At 40.0% G+C, this 18,587-nt stretch overlaps 1 protein-coding gene across 1 annotated transcript in view; it reads right to left on the bottom strand.

Annotated features, from left to right (window-relative positions):
* LOC139743756 (GATA-binding factor 2-like) overlaps positions 1–18,587 on the bottom strand; it is an 85,297-nt gene that overhangs the window by 9,609 nt on the left and 57,101 nt on the right. Inside the window, exons 5-6 of the mRNA XM_071654211.1 lie at positions 12,555–12,700; positions 9,569–9,691 (exon numbers count right to left, since the gene is read on the bottom strand). Of these exons, the coding sequence (XP_071510312.1) occupies positions 9,569–9,691; positions 12,555–12,700 (269 nt within the window). The remainder of the gene's footprint in view (positions 1–9,568; positions 9,692–12,554; positions 12,701–18,587) is intronic.

Genomic DNA, 18,587 nt, shown 5'->3' with positions numbered 1-18,587 from the left:
TTAAGAACATATATACTTACACTCCACTCCCTCCCCCCCCCCCCACTCTCTTAATCTGCCACCCTTCATAGCTAGCTAGGTATTCATACGTAGCACGTTATGGCAGGTAGTGAAAGAACAGGTCGTGAAGTGGTTGTGGGCAGGATGTTGGTCTCGCTTCGACCTTTCAAATAAGAGGCATATATACTAGCTCGAAAAAAAAAATGAGAATCAGGGTTGCTGTCGAGTTCAAAATTGATCAGCTAAAACTTGTGACATGCTAGAAATACTATCAAACTTAGTTCTCGTTGGATCAAAAGTTCCCTTATAGAACTTGATGAATTAAAAAAATACACAGTGCAAATTAAATCATAAAGGACAACGAGGTTTTTTTGCATTATATTTTTTTAATGTGAGTGGTCCTGAATATGTTCGATCTCACACTAAAAAAAAAAAAATGGTTGCTGTGAAGCATTTCCGTTTCACATTACAACTGACATTTAAAGACATTCTTAAAAACTTTTGCACTCACACACGTTTTCATTTTATCAAACGGACGATCATGTGTTATCTTTGATTTTTAACAAATTTTAAGTTTGTACCCGGCCTTGCAAACTGCATTTGCACAGCCACGCTCAGAGATTAGTGTCTGAAATCACTTGCCAAGAAATCGGTCTAAAGAGATTCACGACTTGCTGAAATCTAGACCAGGTTGAAGGTCGAGTCTGAGTCCTTTTGGGGTTTATGGAAAGCCAGGTGAAATAAGTGGGTTAAGAGAAGAAGAAGGGAAAAAAAAAGAATACAGCAGCGCTACCTCGAGATCAGCCGTCAAGTGTACTCATCAGATCGACAAACACGGATTGCCCGGCACGGAAGCGATTGTCAGTCCGCGAATCATGTTAGCAAGTGCCCGGGATCTCCGAGTCAGCCTCGGCAGCTGAGATCCTTGTCTCGAGTCAAACTGGGAGCTCTGGTTTTTTTTTTTTTTTTTTTTTTTTTTTTTTTTGGGGGGGGGTTGTTTGTTTGTTTGTTTGTTTGTTTGTTTTTTTTGGGGGGGGGGTTGTTTTTTGTCAGTCCTTTTGTCGTTTTCTCTCTCCAATTTACTTCTAATGCATACGATGCAACTTGAATATAACTACTTGTATACTAGACAAACCGAATTTCTTATAGACTCGCGTATCGATATTCTACGGGAACATTCGGTACCACTGAAAGCTTTATACTGTAATTTCCTTATGATCAGACGATACGTATTTGCTTCTAGCAGTTACGAACATTTCATGACTACGATGTCTTTATCTCCTTTTAATGCACACAACCTTCAGGTCTGACTCAGATAAAACATATGCAGACAAATATCAATCGATGAAAAATAAATAAATCAGTATAGGCTATATGTATCATTGCGTAAGAAAATAAGAAGTTAATTGTCCCATAATGTTGACCATAGACTATATCACGAGCATGGCAAACTTGTTATGCATGAGTGATAAGATTATGAAGTTCTGTCTTAATGACAAGTGTAAAAATGAGGTAAAAGCAAAAAAAAAAAAACATATATATTAGCAAACAAAAGCTAAGAAAACAAATACAAAATAACCCCCAAAACAAATAAACAACTCGGTTGTTATCTTCAAAATCAAAGTGACATAGATGAACTGACTCTGAAACTCGACCTGAAAAAGGCAGAATCCATGGCGTATTTCGTGGAATTTTCTCCTTTTTTAATCGTTACCATCAATTCAGGACTCTATCGGGAGATATTCAGACATAAGAAATATAACGGGATATAGGCCTACGTGCTTCCCAAGACATGCTTCTCATCATGTTAACATTTTTTCTCATGCGGCACACTCAGATCACATGCCGATGTGTCACACACTGTGTCGATTAGATGGAGATATTCCAGGAATATCGCAATCTGATGTTGTTGTGGGGGTTTTGCTTCCATTTTGAGATATGAAATGTTCGATGTTTGTGCAAATACATGTATCTTAAGTACATACTCACTCTTGTGTGTGGGGAGAAAACTAATTAAGGCCATCTTGGCAGACACCAATCATTGTGGAAGTACCATTATCTGCACCTGGCTCTCCTCAGTATAGTCGATCAAGTAACCGTCATTAAACAAATGTTCCAAAGTGTTATTTTGATAATATTAATTAATATCTAGCTTCTTGTAAAGCGCAAATTCCATCGACGACTAACGCTCCTGGCGATTTAAATCCGAAGTGTTACAATTAACATTGGTACCAAACAATTAAAAAAATATATATTGTATCAAATCAAAGAGATGTTGGGACTTCAGCGAGGATATAAATGTGTCGGTGTTAGAGTTTTGAGGCAAGACGTTATTAAGTTGAAGCTTTGGGCCTGCATCTAAAATTGTGCGAATTCCCAATGTTTTAAGTCTGTAGACTATCTGAGTTCAAAGTCACTTGTGACAATGATTTTTTTTTCTTGAGATTCGACGAAAAACTGAAATTCGAATTAGATGTGGTGTGCAAGTAATTAGGCCCTACATCATTCAAATATGGACATACAGTTTTAGTTCTGTTTGTATGATCAATAGAGATTCGGGGAGATTGAGGAAAATTATTGCTCTAACGAATCAACCGCATTATGATTAACTGAACATTGCGAAATTCTAGTGTCATCGGATTGATGAGAATGAGAACATTATCAAAACGCTTTTCTTTTTCAACTGCAAGGTATGACGGAACCGATACCCTATAGGTACATCACTATTTGATCACAACCACAATTATATTAAATTATAGGCTACAGTTAATTGCACACAACAAGTTCAACCGCAGCAACACACGCATTTCGTTCACTATTATGATCAAGGACGAAAACCATTAAATATCACACAAACGTATATCCTTCGGCAAGACGCAAATTATCTCCTATAAAAACACATAAATATTACACATACAGACACACTCATTACATACATAGCACGCACACTAAGAAGAGACGCGGTAACGTGATGCCTCAATGGAAATCATACGCAAGATTTTGTAATTTTGTTGAAAAAAAAGGAAGAAAGATAATCGATATAAAATGAAACTCATCTGAGATATTGGAACCCTGCGAATCACACGGATTATCATTAGCGAAGGAAACACGGGCGGCCTTGGCTAACCGAGACGACTATGCCCATTTATTTTACTTATCATCTGTGTCTTAATCGCGGAGTTTTAATCCTAATCCGCTGATTGGTCTACGCGTCTGACTGTTCATGAGCCGATTTGGTTTTTCCCTTCTCTCTCTCTTCACCACTGGGGCATTCGTTTTGGAAATGTTAGTCGGGGGAGCGCGCAGAGACGCACATTTTGATGGATCGTTCCATGCGGCTGATAACCTGGAAAAGGGATTAAAGTCAGTCTCATTTCAAAATATCGCTGAATGAAATTGGAGACCGTGTTGAGGTTTAGTGAAATAAGCGAGGAATAAAGTACAGACGATGGTGTGGGTGTTCTGACTTCTAGCGCCCCGGTGATGGGCAAGTGCATAAATGTGGTGCTACTAAATGTGGAGCTAACCATGTGCAATGAATAATATGGACGAAACTGCAAGGGAAACAAACTCGAGAGATTCATCACTGTAGGTTTGCATTCAAGGGGACATGAGAAAAACCCATTCACAGAGATGAGACAAGATAGAGTCAGTGCAATTGGAGAGGGTGTATCGGGATGGAAATTATGAATGAAGGGCCAGAATACGCACTTACAAGCATCCTCTTTTTATTTCTTCATGTGCAGGAGGGGGGAGGGGAGAGGGGAGATGGCTTTGGCTGGGGGCAGATTCACCCGAACGGAAATTCTGTGAAATTCGACTAGGATATGCAGACGACAGGAACAATTGGTGCAACGCGCGAAGACGAATGGAAAACATTTGGCGGGAAACCCGCTAGGCAATGCAGTTTGGTAACTTCGAGGAGAAATGGCGATTTCCACCGTGTGTTTTCCAGTGAATAATATTATCCTATACTATAATACTCGAAGTTGTTGTTGTTGTCGCGGCCTTATGTATTTCCTGTTTTATTTCGGCGTTGCTGGTTTCTCTATCTCCTCCCGAGCCGTCGGCTCCGGGCAGCTGCGACCGGTGCCGTCGGCCGCAGGAGAGTATCCTACATCGAATGGCGCGGGTTTCGTCCCCTCTCCGCCTCCGTGTCGACGTCGAGGACGAAAAAGAAAAATTAATTAGCTACATGCATAATGCATTTTTGTGCGTGACGAAAGAGCCGAGCGTTTCAATATTCACCGAACCTGCGCTGGCCTCCTGCTTTCTCGATCTTACATCTTTTAGCTTGCAGAGACAATGGGGGATACTAAAGATGATGGTGCAGCGAAATCTCTGACATCTTCCGGCGGACGCGCACGCACGCACACAATGTACCTCGCAGCACTCTATACACACTCTACACTGTGTGTATAGTTCTGTGATGTACCTTTGCCTCCGCCTGTTACGTGTACTGAATGTATTGACGATGGTTACACGAATCTGTGTGTGCGTGATATGGACTACAAGGGCATTTACGTACAGTTCGCCATTATTGGCGTCCCCAAATGAAAACAACGAACGTTGATACGTAATTGTATTTTGCACAACTGCAGAATACTATATGCAGCTCAGGTACGTCATTTAGTTTGCTCGCCGTTTGCTCTCAAGTCCGGTGTCATTGTACGCAGACTGTTTAGGACGCGGCTAAATATATTTGCCGATCGTACCCTTACATATCAGATTACACGCGCAGCTGTGTCCATTCGTTTACTGCAGTACTGCAGAGCTGCTGTAATCATATTCATAAGATGAGCGGACGTAGAGGAAAACCTCGCTTTGCCGACCGCCTATTTTTAAAATTGCAAGTGGAAATAGAATGTGTGGTTCTATGGTCTCTCAAACCAAGTTTTGGTGACAAAAAAAAAAGAGGGAGCAAATGAAGACGAATGCAGTGATGTATATATTCTTCTTTCTTCCATAACATGGGAAAAATATTAAAGAAAAAAAATACGAGTTCGTGAGAACCTACTCCCACGGGTGCCTATTAAACCTGATGACTATGATCTCCCCCTCCCCAAATAATAACAATGATGATGATAATAATAATAATAATAATAATAATGATAAGGATAATGATAATGATGATATAATAATAACAATAATAGGAGCAATAATTGTAGGCCTAATATTAATTATGATAATGTACAATCTGAAGCAGATGTAGTTCTATATTAATATGATATATCAAGCCAAGTTTTGGTGATTAAAAACAAAAAGGAGGGAGCAAAATTATGAAGACGAAAATATCTTATTTTTCTCTCATAACGTGGGGAAAAGAAACATGAAAAAAAAAACCACAAAACAAACCGAGGCCTTGAGACCAGCCGTGGATTCCCGCGGGTGCCCGCGTGGATGCAAGAGCAGGGGGTAATCAAAGTCATAGTGTTAATATCTTCCCGTTTCGACGGGAACAACCTGTGGGCAGAACTTTCGGTGAATCTCATTTGCGTTTTTGGTAATTTTTCCCTGAATGTTTTTGTTTTTTGCCCTGCGGAGGTGGAAATGTGTGTGTGCGTGAGGGGGGGGGGAGGGGTGAGGGGCAACAGGACAACGGTTGGACTTCAACGGGTGCAAATAACCCCTCGAAACTCAAGTTCTATAATAAAAGCAAGTAGTGGCGGGAATGATCCCTACCAATGGACCGGATCGCCTGGCATATACTACAAAAATGTATTACAAGTATAAAATTTCTGGGAAGGGTGGTCATTTAGAAGACAGCACAATTAACGAAAGAATGAAAAGACTTTTCTTTTTATTTCTTCAATAAAAATGTGCAAAATCATATTATGAGAAAAAAAAAATAAAACCCCTCAGACCCGTGGATTTCCACGGGTGCTGCTAGTCCTATACTATAATACTCGAAGTTGTTGTTGTTGTCGCGGCCTTATGTATTTTCTGTTTTATTTCGGCGTTGCTGGTTTCTCTATCTCCTCCCGAGCCGTCGGCTCCGGGCAGTTGCGACCGGTGCCGTCGGCCGCAGGAGAGTATCCTACATCGAATGGCGCGGGTTTCGTCCCCTCTCCGCCTCCGTGTCGACGTCGAGGACGAAAAAGAAAAATTAATTAGCTACATGCATAATGCATTTTTGTGCGTGACGAAAGAACCGAGCGTTTCAATATTCACGGAACCTGCGCTGGCCTCCTGCTTTCTCGATCTTCCATCTTTTAGCTTGCAGAGACACTGGGGGATACTAAAGATGATGGTGCAGCGAAATCTCTGACATCTTCCGGCGGACGCGCACGCACACACACAATGTACCTCGCAGAACTCTATACACACTCTACACTGTGTGTATATAATAGTTCTGTGATGTACCTTTGCCTCCGCCTGTTACGTGTACTGAATGTATTGACGATGGTTACACCAGGGAGGTGGAAGAAAGACCTTCCACCTCCCTGGTTACACGAATCTGTGTGTGCGTGATATGGACTACAAGGGCATTTACGTACAGTTCGCCATTATTGGCGTGAAATGAAAACAACGAACGTTGGTTACCGTTATGTAATTGTATTTTGCACAACTGCAGAATACTATATGCAGCTCAGGTACGTCATTTAGTTTGCTCGCCGTTTGCTCTCAAGTCCGGGGTCATTGTACGCAGACTGTTTAGGACGCGGCTAAATATATTTGCCGATCGTACCCTTACATATCAGATTACACGCGCAGCTGTGTCCATTCGTGTAATACTGCAGAGCTGCTGTAATCATACATATTCATAAGATGAGCGGACGTAGAGGAAAACCTCGCTTTGCCGACCGCCTATTTTTAAAATTGCAAGTGGAAATAGAATGTGTGGTTCTATGGTCTATCAAACCAAGTTTTGGTGACAAAAAAAAAAAAAAAAGAGGGAGCAAATGAAGACGAATGCAGTGATGTATAATCATTCTTCTTTCTTCCATAACATGGGAAAAATATTAAAGAAAAAAAAATACGAGGTCGTGAGAACCTACTCACACGGGTGCCTATTAAACCTGATGACTATGATCTCCCCCTCCCCATATAATAACAATGATAATAATAATAATAATAATAATAATAATAATAATAATAATAATAATAATTATGATAAGGATAATGATAATAATGATATAATAATAACAATAATAGGAGCAATAATTGTAGGCCTAATATTAATCATGATAATGTACAATCTGAAGCAGATGTAGTTCTATATTAATATGATATATCAAGCCAAGTTTTGGTGCTTAAAAACAAAAAGGAGGGAGCAAAATTATGAAGACGAAAATATCTTATTTTTCTCTCATAACGTGGGGAAAAGAAACATGAAAAAAAACCCACAAAACAAACCGAGGCCTTGAGACCAGCCGTGGATTCCCGCGGGTGCCCGCGTGGATGCAAGAGCGGGGGGTAATCAAAGTCATAGTGTTAATATCTTCCCGTTTCGACGGGAACAACCTGTGGGCAGAACTTTCGGGGAATCTCATTCGCGTTTTTGGTAATTTTTCCCTGAATGTTTTTGTTTTTTGCCCTGCGGAGGTGGAAATATGTGTGTGCGTGAGGGGGGGGGGGGGGAGGGGTGAGGGGCAACAAGACAACTGTTGGACTTCAACGGGTGCAAATAACCCCTCGAAACTCAAGTTCTATAATAAAAGCAAGTAATGGCGGGAATGATCCCTACCAATGGACCGGATCGCCTGGCATATACTACAAAAATGTATTATAAAATTTCTGGGAAGGGTGGTCATTTAGAAGACAGCACAATTAACGAAAGAATGAGAAGACTTTTCTTTTTATTTCTTCAATAAAAATGTGCAAAATCGTATTATGAGAAAAAAAAATTAAACCCCTCAGACCCGTGGATTTCCACGGGTGCTGCTAGTTTGAGATAGATTATTTCAGGATACGATTGCATTATTTCTTCATAATATTGTGCCTACTGGATAGACTTCAAATGCAAATGAATAACCCTCACCCCCCCCCCCCCCCCCAAAAAAAAAGTAAGTAAAGGTGCAGGATACGAGCGAAGTAGCCATTTCAGTCGGCGGTATTGGTATTTTGACAGCCAATTCCTGACTGGCAAGATAGATAAAGAGTTAACAATCCCGCTAAGTGTGATGTGCGATTAGGAGCGCTTCTTTGTTGTGCATAGCATCACAGTCAGGAGGAAAAAGTTCAGGCATCGGAGGTCAGCAGCTCCTGGCGCATCTGGTGGCAACGATAAGAACTGCTCGGAGTGAAACGGGGCGAATTCTATCACTAAGGGCGTCCCATCGGGCCACTCAGTGGAAGATTAACGTCAAGTTTCATCCCTGGAATCTCCATCACATTTGGACGAGGAGGAGAAGTCGGAGAGATGGGAGAGAAATGAGGAGCGTAGAATTTATAGATTTCTCCTTTTTTTTTGGGGGGGGGGGGGGGGGACGTTGACTCTTTTCCGTCTTTTACTGTCAAGTCCATTGGGACATTTTGGAGCGGATTGGCGCTCATTAGGTCGAGTAGTGCCGCTCTGGCCCGCGCGCCTTGCCACGCCGTGACATCAGCAAATTCGCGCTAGCGTGCCGCTAATTTTCAGCACACGTCCTACAACAGTGGGGCCTGGCGTAGATGTCAGTTTCTATCTCGCAGTAGGAATTCACACGTGTGTTTCCTAACATGGCATGACATCGGCTGAAAACTTCGCTTTGATTGCGACTCGATCTTGACAAACTTCACTAAAAACACCTGTATGACGCCTTATTGGGCGGATCCCGTAAACGCGAGTCATAAATGGAAATAACCAAAAAGAAACAACCTAATGTTACTCCTGTATATTATAAAATTAAGAAGTTATCGGTGCTTTTGCCGATGCCACGTGGAGTTGTCGAGTATAGCAAGAAGGCCTACATTCTCTCTTTTAAACATGCGGGCAGCATAATTGTTCTAACACAACTTCTGCTTAGGAAATGTTTGTTTACCCGCTATGTGAGCCGTGGAGTAGGAGCTCCGGAAACAGATTTCATACTGGGCGCCAAAGCAAATACGTGGCTGTATTTCATTCCAAGCTAACCGGTTCGGGTGTTAATTCAGGCTCTCCACTCGCCTGTTTCCCCTCCCTCAAAACAGAGACAAAAAAAGGACTCAAAATAGAAAGTAGGGCTGGCACGGGACTTGCACTTTACCAGTCTCAAGGCCATGTTCGGCTTCACATCATTTTGATACAATGCATTTACTTCTTTCCACATGCTGCAGCTGTGCTCATGTAATGAAAAGCCAAATGACTTAGCGAGCGTATGTTCAAAACTGTATTTATATATATATATATATATATATATATATATATATATATGCATGAAGTGCCTTTATTATTTTGTACTCGCATGTGGATATAAAATCAGAAAGTAGGACTATGCAATTACACATGTGCATGTATACACCGTACGAAATAACATTATGTCTATACATTCATAATTACTTTTATTTCAATTGACTCTAAGATTTCAGCAGTTTTTATCTGCTTTGCTGTAAAATGATAGACACTCATGAAGACGTAAAACCGAATCGGATATAATAAGACACCTACCCCGTGGAGTTTGTAGTAGAGGCCGCAGGCGTTGCAGACCGGGTCGCCATTGGGGTTTCTCCTCCAGAGAGTGGTGGTGGTTGCTTGGCAGTTGGCGCACGACGTGCCCGTGCGCTTGGCGGACTGGAGCGTGAGAAATTATGGAGAAATAAATTCAATACTATGTCCTACCGTGCCTATAAACGAACATCCACAGAATCAAAAGACAGAGGCATTCCACAGAGCAATCGATGACATGCTCTTGTGTGAAATTGATGTCAATAGGCGATAATAATTGCAGAATAAAGGAGCCCAGGCAGCTTCTGGTTTATGAATTTTGAATCAATTTACGTCGTATACCTGGTGTTATAATTTGCTTTCACATTTCGACGGGGATTTGGTGTTGTGGAGCTTTACATAGGATTCTGTAAAAGAACAATTATTGTTCTTTTATATACATAGGCCCTATATATTTCATATATATTTTAGGCCTATATATTTTGTTTTGTTATATTCTAACAAAAGTGGATTCTTGTGTAGTGAACAGAACTGGTAGTCATCTCTATTCTCAGTGTTTGTCAACCAAAGACTAAATTAACCAAAAGAGCAGATGCAACGTCACAGGTATACCAACAGTGATTAAAAAGAAGTGTAGATCCCTTCCCTTCCCCTTGAAATTGTGACTCTTTACAGCGGAAGAATTGGCTATAGTGGTTTCGCCATTTCGCCCTCATTAAACGTGTGATCACTTCCATCAGCTATAGGTCAATGCACTAATTTGTAGTTGTGAACGTAAGTACAGTGACTACCAAAAAGTCATCGGTTTGATTGGATTTATGTCGATGGTAATTCATCAATCACGACTGATGTTATTATGATTGAGACTGATATCATTGTCCATCTCACCATCGGATTTCCTATCAAGAAATTGATTTTTATTTCGTTACAGTTTAAATATACAAATGAAGTTCAATCAAATTCATTCGGTTTTTAAGAACCCCGCTTAATTAAACAAGACAAGGCCATTGTAAACAAGCCCTTGCAGTTACTAGTGCAACTTAATTAACCACACCGAAAAACACACCATATGAATAATCTGTATAAAAGGAGAATAAAGGCAAATAAGCTCTTCATTGTATCAGTCAAATGAAGGTAGTAAAATTCAGATACACTGTCCAACATCAACATGGTCATTCTCGTCTTATGACTTTGAGGGTTCCATTACAGTTGCTCCTGCGACAATTGCTCCCATGAAATATCTGCACGCTAAGCCAAACATAAATTCTACCCCAAAAACATAATCCTAACCCCAATCCTAATCCTCACGTCAAACTTACCTAAAACCCTATCACGACCCTAACTCTAATGTTTGATTGCTGTCATTGAAGTTATCATATCATGGTCAATTTCAATTGTGAGTCCAGAAACTCGAAGGAAGCTTTATTTTAACGGATTGTTTATAGGGGAACCAAAGGCGCGTGTGCATGTCACAGTGTATGATGGTCTCTGTGTTGGCGAACGTTCTCAAAATGCTCATAAATATTTCCTGAAGGACCCCAGCTGGGACGCAGCTAGCAACCAACCGTACACATGTTGCTTCCTCATATTGTTCCCGAGAAACATAAATCTTTCATCAATATAGCTGCCTGGTCGGCGAGGTATTTCCTGGACTAAAAATTTGGGGAAGTTGGGTTGACAGTAATTTTCGATATCAGTGGCATCGATTTTCCGTGTTTGAAAGAGGAAGAGAGAGAAAGGGGAAAGAGTGCGCGAGAGAGCTACTCCGGCAATACCAAATACCAAATTCTGTTGTGATGTCTGCTTCTCTATACTGGAAGTTAGCTACCAAGTTAGTGATATATTATTAATATACCATATCACTGAAAAGCGAAATTCGCTTAGTAAAACCAAGATATGAGCCAACCAATGCGAGCAGGCAAGTACGAAAACTGGCATTTCGGGATGAGGTTTTCGATCTCTTGTTTGTCCAACTGTGTAAGAAGCTTGTTCAATTTCGTCTGTTGTTTCTGTACTTCTGAAGAAGTGTTCGATCCTTGGATAGATTGGTTAGAATGGTAGCTGCATTGAGAGTGAGAATTGAACCGCAATGACAAAGTCTCCAGAAGTAAGCAAAATTATTCCTTCTGCCTATTCAAGCTCATCCTTACGCATCTGGTGGATAACGAAACATTACATTGATATTCAAATTTTGTCGCCAGACATAAATTCTGTTGCATATTTTGCGCAAAATCCATGCATGATGAACTATAATAATTATGTGGTTACATTTATCCAAGAAGCCTTTTAAGCGTAAGCACCGTTCTTCCCGAGGGACATAAGTAAACAGTGCCCCGACTACCAAATAAATGTGAACTTTTGGGTAAAGCGGGATATCATGGTTTAAATATCTTGTATCCCGGATGTTAGCAGTGGACTGAATTCGAACTCAGAATCTCCAGTATCAAGGTCTGAAACTTTCTTTAACCATCAAGCCATAGTACTAGCACTACTTGACTTAAGAAACGACCAAACTATAGATCTGGTGAGTGTCACCTGCGGAAGTCACTCAACTTACGCCGCTCTTCTCCCCCTGTCCTTCTATCAATCATTTTATTCCTAATTCAGTGGTTAAATACACGCATCAAATAGGCCTGGGGCTATACACAAATAACTCTACGTATGTGCGTGTGATTGAAGAGTAATGCACTGCAATTGATCGGAAATCTTTGTGAATTAATTCAGATTATTGTAAGTAGACTATGTCGTATAGATTGGCGTTTGTGGACCTCACTCATTCCCAAGCTGTTGAATGCGCTTTCTCCTCAGTGAACGTCTACAGTTTGCCAATAATCCCTTTGGAATATTGGTTGCCTCTATGTTTTCTCTTGAGGATGCCTTCGACGAATAGTGGAATGAAATAAATTCAAAATGCACTGTCTGAATTGGAAATGTCTGAAGAAGGTGTGGAGAAGGTGTGACGGTCCCAACACGATTAAACCCGACTCACCAATCTTCGCTTGGGCTTTATCAGCGGGCGGTTCTGTCCGTTCATTTTGTGATACAGCCCGCAGGCGTTGCACAGGTAGTGCCCGTTGCCATCTCGTCTCCAGAGCGGCGTGGAGGTTGCTCCGCAGTTCACGCATTCCCGCCCCTCTGCAGATCAAGAACATTTAACAAAAAATACAATTTATGTCAGACCTCCATTTAAACAAAATGCAGCCAGATTTTCACATAGACATATATAAAGCCAGAGCTTATGCAATCAGAAACGGAGTGGCAGATGTTGCGATACAAATACAGCCGTTTTCATGACGCAAATGAATTATTCCTCTTTGATGTATAAATCCTTCAAAAAAGATTAACATACAATAAGATAATGACATGGAAAGAGAAAAAGGAGTATGAAAACTTCATCTTTGCAGAGTTGTGCATTCGCCGATCATAAACAATGTCATATTGGTGTTTTGGGTTGTTGTTGTTTTTTTTACAGTAATTCTGCCACAAAAAGTCCCGTCAACTTACGTCAGTGACACAATAAAAGCCAACTGGTCTTACATCCTGTCAATCGGAATCTTACATCCGTTGAAATATTTGAAACATAAATTTAGCTCGAGTTAGCTGAAGAGTAATAGGTGAAGGCCAAGCCACTTAACACTGGTAATAATGAAGTTATTTCCTTTGTTTGTATGACGCGCGTGCAGTATACGGCTGTAATGAAACAGCGTGTGGCTGAGATTAAGAGTGTTACGTAAAACAGATTAAACAGTGACGTACACTGAATCATAAATTCATTAATCATAATTAAATGCTGGGTTGCAAACACATTGTGTCAATCCTTCACCATGGTACACCCCTCCCCTTCCCCCTGCTATTTTCATATCTAAAACAAGTTTTGGAGAAGGAGCGAGACGTGGGAGGAAGACCCGTCGCCGACCCGCGGCGTGGGGCGGTTGACACTACAAATCGGGACTACCGGTCAGTGGTAAGAGGTCCAGACAACTGACTGCTTCTCGGGCGCTGTAAGAATAAAAATCTTGTCTACCCCTGAAGAAGCAAACCACTAAGTCCACTCGCCTCTCTGGATTGATTCTATGATTTAATGAACAAAACTTCATCACAAGTAGTTTACTCATTGATCTGTTTGTCATCGAAACGTTTGTTATCCATGAAGTCAAGTCTAGCCATAACACACTTATTTCATCAATCGTATCATTCAGTCTATAGTGTAGTATATCTGGTCATGATAGCATTACAGAAAGGGGGAAAAGGACATCGTTGGAAAGGATAAAATGATTTTCTCACATCTGCAATGAAGACTACAATATTAGGATTCAAATGTGGTCTTCTATTTTAAAGAGAGAAACATGAAAATCCATTGATGTATTCCTCCACGAATGTCGCTGAAGGTTAGGATAGAATATCTGTAACAATGCCAGAAAATTTGCTACAACTGCATTCTGAAGAAAGTAGTTTGAGGTCAAAAGTTGAGTGCAATAAACAGGGTTGATGTCAGGTGGTCCGAAGTGTCCCCCCCCCCCCGTAATTCAAATTTCCTCCCAGTCGTTTGAGAATAAAGAGAGTGAGCTAGAGTATTACCCCAAAATGTAAAATGGCGCGCGAACTGTGCGTTTGTTGAGCTCCTCACTTTCCGATAATTTCCGATTCCAATTACGCACCCATTCTGCCGTTTAGCTAGCGGGATTCTTCTTAATCTGCTCTTAGAAAACCACTAAACAATACAAAAAAAAAAGTTAGAAGGAGGTTATTGTAACTGCCTTAATGTATAAGCAAATAAGCTATGGAAAACAAAAATCTCGAATATTCGTCGTTTGTTATAAGGGATGAAATGATAGGAATGCTATCACATCAGTTTCGATACATTTCGAAGTCAGAATGAAACATTTCAAATGGCAAGTATAATGACAACCAACAAAGAAGTGATAGCCACGTCGAGTATTATCGTAAAGATTAAGGATATACCTTTTATACCTTTGATTGTGACTGAACGACGGAGAATTTAAGTAGGTCACTAGTGATAATTAACCTTTTTTTTTTCTTGACATAAACAGTAGCTTGCCCGACACGTATATAGAAGTGAAATGTTGTGACAAATGAATGAATCACAGACGGATAAATGAAAGAAAGGATTCTCAGTAATTGAAACTACAGAAATAATTGAAGAGACTTCCGAATATTTCTCTGAGATGTATCAACAAAAAGTAATATTCGACCGAACGCATTGCCATTTGAATGCGAAAAGCCACAGTCGCCGTCATTTGATATCATCTTACGATCTACGACAGATATCGTATTGAAATACGTCTAAAAACTATGTGACGTTCAAAATAGATTGTTGAGAGTTGAATATTCGTTAGAGTAAAGTGTCTCTTAACCTTATTTGCAGCAACTTAATTTTGGTGTTGACATTGTTTTTAATACTCAGTGCAAAATTAGACAAACAGAACAGTAGAGGTCTTTGTCAAACTCTCACGTGAAACAAAAATGTACAGAAAGTTGCCATTTCATGTGCAAACCAGACGAGGTGGCAATATCATTACTGCGTAAGTCTCCTATAGTGACATACACATAAGCCTACATCTTCACCAACTTGTCTTCATCATATTCATTATGTCCTCGAGGAGAGAAATTTGTATCCTTCCAAACAAATGGCATTGCGTTGCAATAATTAGCAATGACGTCGGAGGGGGGGGGGGTTAAAGTTGAAAATCAATGTTCAAAAATCATGATATTCTTTATGACATCTTGGCACACAAACAAATGGGAGAATTTTGAGTTGATTAAATCATTACCTCGGACAATTTGCAAAGTAGCGGCGAAATTTTGAATTGCAAAACTTTCTTTGAAGTTAAATTCGATTTTGATGACTTTTCTATTTTCTGTTTGTCTGATTTTAATCTTTATCAACTTGTGCACGGCGTGAGATTTCTGTTAAAATGGCCTTTAACTGATACTTTCAAACATAATGTCATTGTATAGTGATCCTTTTTTTTTTTTCAGGCACATGCACAAAGGCAATGATTTGTCCTTCAGGTTATCACCTGTCATTATCAACTTCATGAAGGTGTAATCTATCGAGAGATCGGTATCACAATGCTTCAGATATTTGTTGTTGTTATTATGATTTTTTTTTCTTTAAAAATGAGATCGATGGCCTATTTCGATGTCACACTTTCAATACGCGTTTCCTGGCGTCATCCTTATTCAGGAGCTATGGTTATGAATACAAATCACAGGAGGAGGGGGTAATGTGTTCACTACATCGAGAGAGGGGAAGATGTTTGAAAGCAAGTAAAAATCAAAAGACGCAAGGGGAATAACAATCAGATATCTATTACTAATCTGCAGCACATTTGACCAAGGTCTCGACCTATTTCACTCGCCTCTTTCTTCCCCTTTCCTCTATGACGTAATGGCTATCCTGCATTTTGTGATAATCGCTGCTGAATAAAGTATGCTGTGACGACGAGTCAGCTGGCTGCTAGCCCAGAGGTACAGCGCGCGCTCTTTTCAATATGCGACAGGTTTACTTGACTATTAGCTGTACGTCTGAAATTTTGACGTAATCGAGAAGGCTAATTATAGGAGCCACACTATCCTATGTGAGGAAGCAAGCGGCGAAGCAAGAAGGGAATATGAGCGTCCTGGAAGTTTCGGGTCGCTGTGTTCCCCTCTTCTTGTGTTACGCAGCCGTTGAAAAGGTTTGTCCTCGCATTCGCATAAGTAAACGGGTCACGAGGGGCGAGTTTCGGCATAAATTATCCTGAATGAATCGCACGATATGAACAAAGGAGTGCTGAATTCAATTTAAGATAAAACTCACAGCGATATGATATTATTCGAGTCTGCTATCCTATAACACAGTGTGGCTCGTTTGAAATAAGTTCGCGCATTGCCGCATTTCCCAGCTTTTCCACTTTGTATTTCCGGCATTTAATACAATTTGATCATTTACGATTCGAAGAAAGGGCAGCCGAAAACCGAAAGTTACTGGCACAACAACATGACCTGTCGCCTCTTCACTGGACTTCGGCCAAGAGTTCACCGCAGTGGTATAGCACTCCTTTACCGCTGCTGGAATTGGCCCGACCAATTAATGGCTGTGACGTAGGCAGCGATGTTCAACTCGCTAATAGTTGACAGAGGGGGTACCTGCTTGGCCATTTCCGCTCGGCATAATGTAATTGTACCTTTCCACGTCTGATCAAATTCGAAAACATTCATCCCTCCTTCTCGCCCGCTTTAGAGGGAGAGATAAAATCAAAGTATACTGCAAATTCTGAGCAAACCAATAAATTGTAAGAATGTTATGACTGCATATTACGAAAAGAATATGTTTTTTTAGAGTTTCACGCAAGTATGGCAGTTGGAATGGGCGAGTTCTGACTCATAATCAGATCGAAGTAATGGCATTCTACAAGCCAGTTTTGTTTTGTTTTGTTTTTGTTCAAATATTAATCTATTGCATAATTATGATATTAAATCATGCAAAATGCCTTTCAGTCGCTACTGTTCGACTTAATGATGTCCATATAAACACAAATGTTAATTAAGGTGCAAGTTTTTCTTCGAATGACTTGGAATTTGCAGGGTTATTCGTTTTTCAGGATCTGTTCAGACACGACCTCACATAATTTAAAATTCCCCATTTTATTCTCAACTCTTTTGAGAGTTTTTGTGTAGGCCTAATCTTAAGAAAAAGCACTACAACAGATTATGATTATATCTTAATCACATTCCAAATAACCACACAACAATAAATCTATATATGATTCATGTGATTAATACCTGGATGTACAAGTGTCATCGATGATAATGTTCTGAGTACCAATTTATATGTCATCGCATTTGACTAAAATCCGTTTGATGTTGACCCAGGGGTCAGAGAAATAAAGTGAATTTAAAATGGGCAATTCTCTTTCTATTTCAACGTTGACAAGACTGCTTAGTCACATTGAAAGAATCTTTCTTTATCTATTTATATTCAGTATTTTATGAATTATTGACTATTTCGAAGCGAGTTGATTACATGTTGGTCATAAACCATGTTATAATCTTGTTTCGCGAACACAGACAATTAGTGCCATCAGGGGTTGATTTTATCGCTCGGGATCGCTCGGTTCCTTAATCATCGCCAATTTCTGGATCTCGCCTTATCGACTCAAACATCTGAGGCCCGTTGAAATGTTTTCACCGATTCGCTTTTTATTGTCGCTATTCTGAAAACGACTCAAAGTGAATTTAGCGGCATAAAGGAAGACGAGGCAAGATCTCCTTCAAAAGATATCTTTAACAGGAATAACATCTATGGCTACATTACTTCTTCTTTTGGGGGCATGTCCAGGGTTAACCATTGAAAATGAAGTAATGAAGTTAAATGGCAGATCCCAGCTGTAGGTATGTTTTGCGGAATTTGCGACATCGAGTTATTTGTATTGAAAGCCAGATCATAATGTGAGTGTGAGTGCGTGTCAACATTGTAAAGACATAGGATGCACAATAACAATTGACTTGCCAGGAAAGTCATTTTTACATTTGGTGAACATTGAGAATATCATTTCGAACCTTCACTAAAGAGAAATTACATAAAAGTATAGATGATTGCTTGCCCCTTGCAATATCAAAGTTAATTCTGGTTAATCCTTTTAAAAAAAAAACCGGATTCAATATATTGATTTTTTATTGTCATGACATATTACGATCACAGCCTTAATTTTTCTGTTTCTGTTACTTGAAGATTGTTGATAACACCTACATATGATTTTACAGTCAATTTTTTTTTTATTCAGCAATATCTGTACTATCATGATTATAAATTACCGAAAAATTAAGTGAAATCAGTCCAGCGAGCATTATGAAAAGAATCTACATAAACATAATTATTGAAAGTCAGTCAGTTCTAAAATATGGCGAGCAGTGACGATCTCGACCTCGCGTTCTAAGTAGGGGGTGATACGCCACCTCTGTGTTCTAAGTCAAGTGACCCTAAGTGGCTGCTGTTTTCCTCTTCGATGTGTAAAGA

Source organism: Diadema antillarum, unplaced genomic scaffold, assembly GCF_040938485.1.
Source record: "Diadema antillarum isolate AM-2024a unplaced genomic scaffold, OU_Dant_1.0 seq00001105_RagTag, whole genome shotgun sequence".
In the NCBI taxonomy this organism is placed as follows: Eukaryota; Metazoa; Echinodermata; class Echinoidea; order Diadematoida; family Diadematidae; genus Diadema; species Diadema antillarum.
This window is presented reverse-complemented; position numbering and strand designations above follow the sequence as displayed.